Source organism: Limulus polyphemus, unplaced genomic scaffold (assembly GCF_000517525.1).
Source record: "Limulus polyphemus unplaced genomic scaffold, Limulus_polyphemus-2.1.2 Scaffold1163, whole genome shotgun sequence".
Classification (NCBI taxonomy): Eukaryota; Metazoa; Arthropoda; class Merostomata; order Xiphosura; family Limulidae; genus Limulus; species Limulus polyphemus.
In genome coordinates, this window is record NW_013666773.1 from 261,321 (window position 1) to 265,946 (window position 4,626).

Genomic DNA, 4,626 nt, shown 5'->3' on the forward strand with positions numbered 1-4,626 from the left:
AACAATACCCTGTGACTGCAGTTCAATTACTCACTATCTACACACACATTACATTCCCCTCTTTTATATACCAGCCTACCCTATCTAGCAATTACTAGAGCATTCATGAAAAAACAAGATAGTTCTAGAATATAGAGGGCGCCACACCAGTCACGTGACCTCGATGACGCAACAGTATGATGTAATGTAGTCTTACTTTCATTGCAATACCGGCATATACTTTAATTATAACTTAAGATGTACATTGAAGGGTCTGAAATTTACACCCCCCCCCAAAAAAAAATCCTTCACAATTCCAATAAAGTGTCAAATTTGGAAAGAAGAAGATCGAATTAGTAAGTTAATAAAGATAAAATGAATAAAAATTGAGTTGTGATTTTTGGCAATTAAAAAAAAGGTGTAACAATACCCCCACACACTTTCTTGTTTATATATTTCTTTCATTTGTGGGAGCTATTCTTGTGAGTTGATATATATATTTGATAATGATAAGACATTGTCTTATCTTGTTACCACAACAAAAACGGGAAGCTTGTTTTTTTGTGTGTTAATAATTCATAAATTAATAATTACTTGTTCTTTAAATATAAATATGATCTATCTATCTCTATATATATACATACACACAAATTAATATGATTAATCAAAGAATATCAATTGTTTATAAATAAATGTCCAATTTCAATGGTATTATAAAAAGCACTGTAAAGCTTAAAGGAGCAAAACAAGATTTTTGCTGTCAAATTGCACATAAATCAGACATTAAAATTCAAAGGTCATCTGGAAGTCAGATTTGACAAAAAAAAAAAAAAACGTCAAAATTTGTCATATTTGAAAAGTTTCTGATTGATTTGAATTAAATTTACATGGCCCAAAGGTGCAAGTCATACTCATCCATCAAGGTTTACTTTTTATGATTTATTTCAAAAAATGTTAAACTTTCACAAATTTCTCCTTACCTCACATTACCCGTTTTTTTAATAACTAAAATGTTGTATTTTTTTTAAATCCTTGCACAATATAAAGAGTACTGTGATTCAAAGATGAGTCAGAATTACAGATCAAAGTCAGAGATCAATTACATTTTTCGTAACTAGCCCAGTAGCTGTGCATGGAACATCATGTCTCCATCAGCGAGCCATTACTGAGGCAGTTATATTTGACCTTATTATTAACATTAACTGTAGAATGGCACCGTCAATAATTGAAAATGGTAGTTTTTGTCATTTCATAGGTATTTTTGATAGCAAGTATGGGCCAATTAGTAGAGGAACTGTATCATCCCACATAAGTGACATGATTATAAAACAGAAAGACCTCATCAAGGCCCAACCAAAAGAAACATTCTGGGTTTCTTTCACTGATCTGATCAGACAAATATATGAGGTTCCTTGGTGTGACTGCCCATGGAACTGAAATCAAGAAGTCTGCCATCAACCTAAGGTCATACCTCTTAAGCTGTAGCAGATTCACAGGTTCCCACACAAGTGAGAAAATCAGAGATGCACTTGAAGCCATCTGTGACGAATATGTAATGAAGAACAAACTGGACTACATTATATGTGACAACACATCATACATGAAGAAAGCATTCACTGTGTGCTTCCTTAGAACTACTGATGATGATGCAGGACCTACTAGTGCTGATGACCTTGATGATGACAGTTTATAGGAAGAGCTCCAGGAAGAAGACCAGCAAGATGTAGATATGGCACTGACCAGAAACAGCATCTGCATTGTTTTCACCCTGCAACTGATGGTGTTGGATAGGCTGTAAAGAACAAAAGCAATCAAACTGGCCATGAGTAAAGCTTCAAAATTGTACACCTTAATGCATCCCACTTGCTTCTTCAAAGAAGCCTTTGAAAAGGTGTTTGGGCCTAACAAAGGGATTCCTGCCCCAGAAGGAACTCAACCCTAAGACAGGTTAAAGCTATAGTTTGTCTTGACCATCAGGTATTATGCGGTTTCCTGGAAGAACAAGCACATAACGAGGTTGCTTTCAGCAGCAGAGAAGGGAGCAAGTAGCAAGAACTTGTCACCAATCCTTGAAGCAACCAACTTGATGCAAGGAAAGTAGGTTGTCACCATAAGCCCTGCCCTCTGTTTTGTCGTTAAATCATCATCTGCATGGTATGTTAGTCAATGTTCAGTACCTGAATAGCTTAATCAGAGACCTCAAAGACTCGCTGTGGAAAAGATTCCAAGAAATCTTTGTCACTGCACAAATGAGGGAATCAACACAGAAAACTGTAGATCTACCATTTGGTGCTCTCGTTTATCTGAAGACAGATAAAGAGGGTGATATGCCATTCTCAGAGAGAACCATAAACGGAAAAGCAGAGAAGAGATATATAAGTAGAAATCACTTGAAAGGCTGTTAATATTTGGTTTATTCTTGAGAAGCAAATGGCCTTTTTTTTTGCTGCGCAATTGTCCTACTTGGACCTCAGTCACAATCCGATAGATCGGGGGGGGGGGTCAAAACTTCGAAGGCCAGTTTTCAAGCCACTGCAGAGATACAAAAAACTTTTTGAGAAGGATGGATATGTGAGAGAGCAGGAGAAAAACCAAGTATTACGCAACATCTCTTATGAAAGTACAAAATTTTATTCATTCCATCAACCATAATTCAAATATCATGAAGTTTTGGATCAAGCTAGACTTAAAACAGCTGCAGCAACTAGGGAAAGACTAAAATTGATCATAAAAACAGTATTTTTCGGTGGAAGTTTGAATATCACCTTCCATGGGCATAGGGATGATGAAAGTCTTGAGTTAGAGGAAGGCACTATTGTTGATAGTGGAAATTTTTGCTAGTTACTGTTGTTTTGAGTAGATGCAGGTGATACAGCACTTACAGAACATCTGTAAACAACTGGGAAGAACACAACTTATATAAGTAAGACTATCCAAAATAACTTGATAGAATGTGCTGGCTCTGTTGTAGTGCAAAAAAATGTGATAGATTGGTTGAAGCTTGTTTCTTCTCGATATTAGCAGGTGAAACGACCAATGTTTCAAAGCAGAAACAACAAAGTATTTGTATGATAAATTTATGATGAAGTAATATGAGAATACTTCTTGGATTTGTCTTAGTGACTGATGACTCTTTAGCGGAATCAATAATGAAGATTTAAATAGTCATGGAATCAACATGGAAGGTCTGGTAGGACATGGTTATGATGGAGCAGCAGCAATAATGAGAGGACAGTTCCAAGGTATTCAAAAAACATCCATCTGTATTATTCTTGCATTATGATAGTCACTGTCTTCTCACATTGGTTACTGCTTGCTCTGTACCCACTATACAAAATGTACATGCCGTATTATCTAAAATTACTAATTTCACCAATCACTCATGAAAAGAGTTGATATTTAAGAAAAGCAATTAGATATGTTAAACTTGAATGAGATAAAAAAGGACCATTTGAAAACAATCTGTCAAATAAGATGAGTTGAAAGGGATGATAGTGTCTTAACCTTCTGCCAGCTGCTGCTTGAAATCAAATGGACGTTGTAATTTTGCTCAAGTCTTTCAGATATTGCAGCTTGTACCAAGGCTAAAATGCTCCCACGAGCCACCAGTAAGCCAGAATTCGTAGTTGCACTACTTTGTTTTGAAAAAGACATTATCAATAACTGAACAATTTTAACTTCAGCTACAGGCAGTTCAACAAGACTTGTGCATAATTCTTGAATATGTTGATGTCATATTAAATCTCCTCAAGTGAAAATGTGAAAGTGTATCAGAACAATTTGCTGAAATCTAGATGGCAGTTTAGGCCACTGCAGATTACCTTGATATTGAACTAAAGAAACTGAGGTCAACATCTAGACAGCAATATAGAAACAATGTGCCCTCAAGAGTATTTTCTTAGGTCTATCTACATTCCTTTCAGTGGCCATATCATAACTAAGATGTCTGAGAGGTGCAAAAGAGCATAACTCAGTATCATTAGTGATGGTATACTCATTCCTGCTCACTGTTTAAAATACTTATCAGCTGACCATATGCCAATTCTTGACAAATACAGCAAATTTGTTGATGATGACAAAATATTAACTGAAAATGAGCTTTGGAAACAATTTTAGCATCAGTGCTATTTTTGTCCCAAATCTTCTATAGATGCTTTGCTTCAGTATGATCAGAAGCTATACCCAAACATTTATGTCCAGTTGCATTTTGCTGCAACAGTCCCTATAACTACAGCCAGTGTAGAGTGCACATTTTCCTCCTTGAAGCAACTCAAAACGTATTTGTAATCATCCTTTAGTGACAACAGATTAACTGGACTCACATTATTGGCTACTCACAAAGACATTGAAGATACAGCGGTTGAGGTTTTAGATAAATTTGTAATTATGCGTACTCATAATGTCAGGATTCTTTTGTAAGGCTCACATAATTGTGGTTCTTTGCTTTTATTTTATTATTTATGATTGATGTACGGGAATCGTGTATAAAGTTTTGCAATTGACATAGTTTTATTAGTTAGCCTACCTTATTTATATTGTATTATTATTACTTGTGCTGTAAATAGATGATTAATTTTGATACTATGTACACAGAGTGGTCACAAGTACATAGACACCACCTTTTCAGAAAAAATTAAATTTTTCAGT

General features: G+C 35.3%; 1 protein-coding gene across 1 annotated transcript; it reads left to right on the plus strand.

Annotated features, from left to right (window-relative positions):
- The first annotated feature begins 3,855 nt into the window (after positions 1–3,855).
- LOC111086519 lies at positions 3,856–4,266 on the plus strand. The gene is made up of 2 exons (XM_022389695.1): positions 3,856–3,934; positions 4,130–4,266. The coding sequence occupies exons 1-2, from the start codon at positions 3,856–3,858 to the stop codon at positions 4,264–4,266; spliced, it is 216 nt and encodes a 71-aa protein (XP_022245403.1).
- Positions 4,267–4,626: the final 360 nt, after the last annotated feature.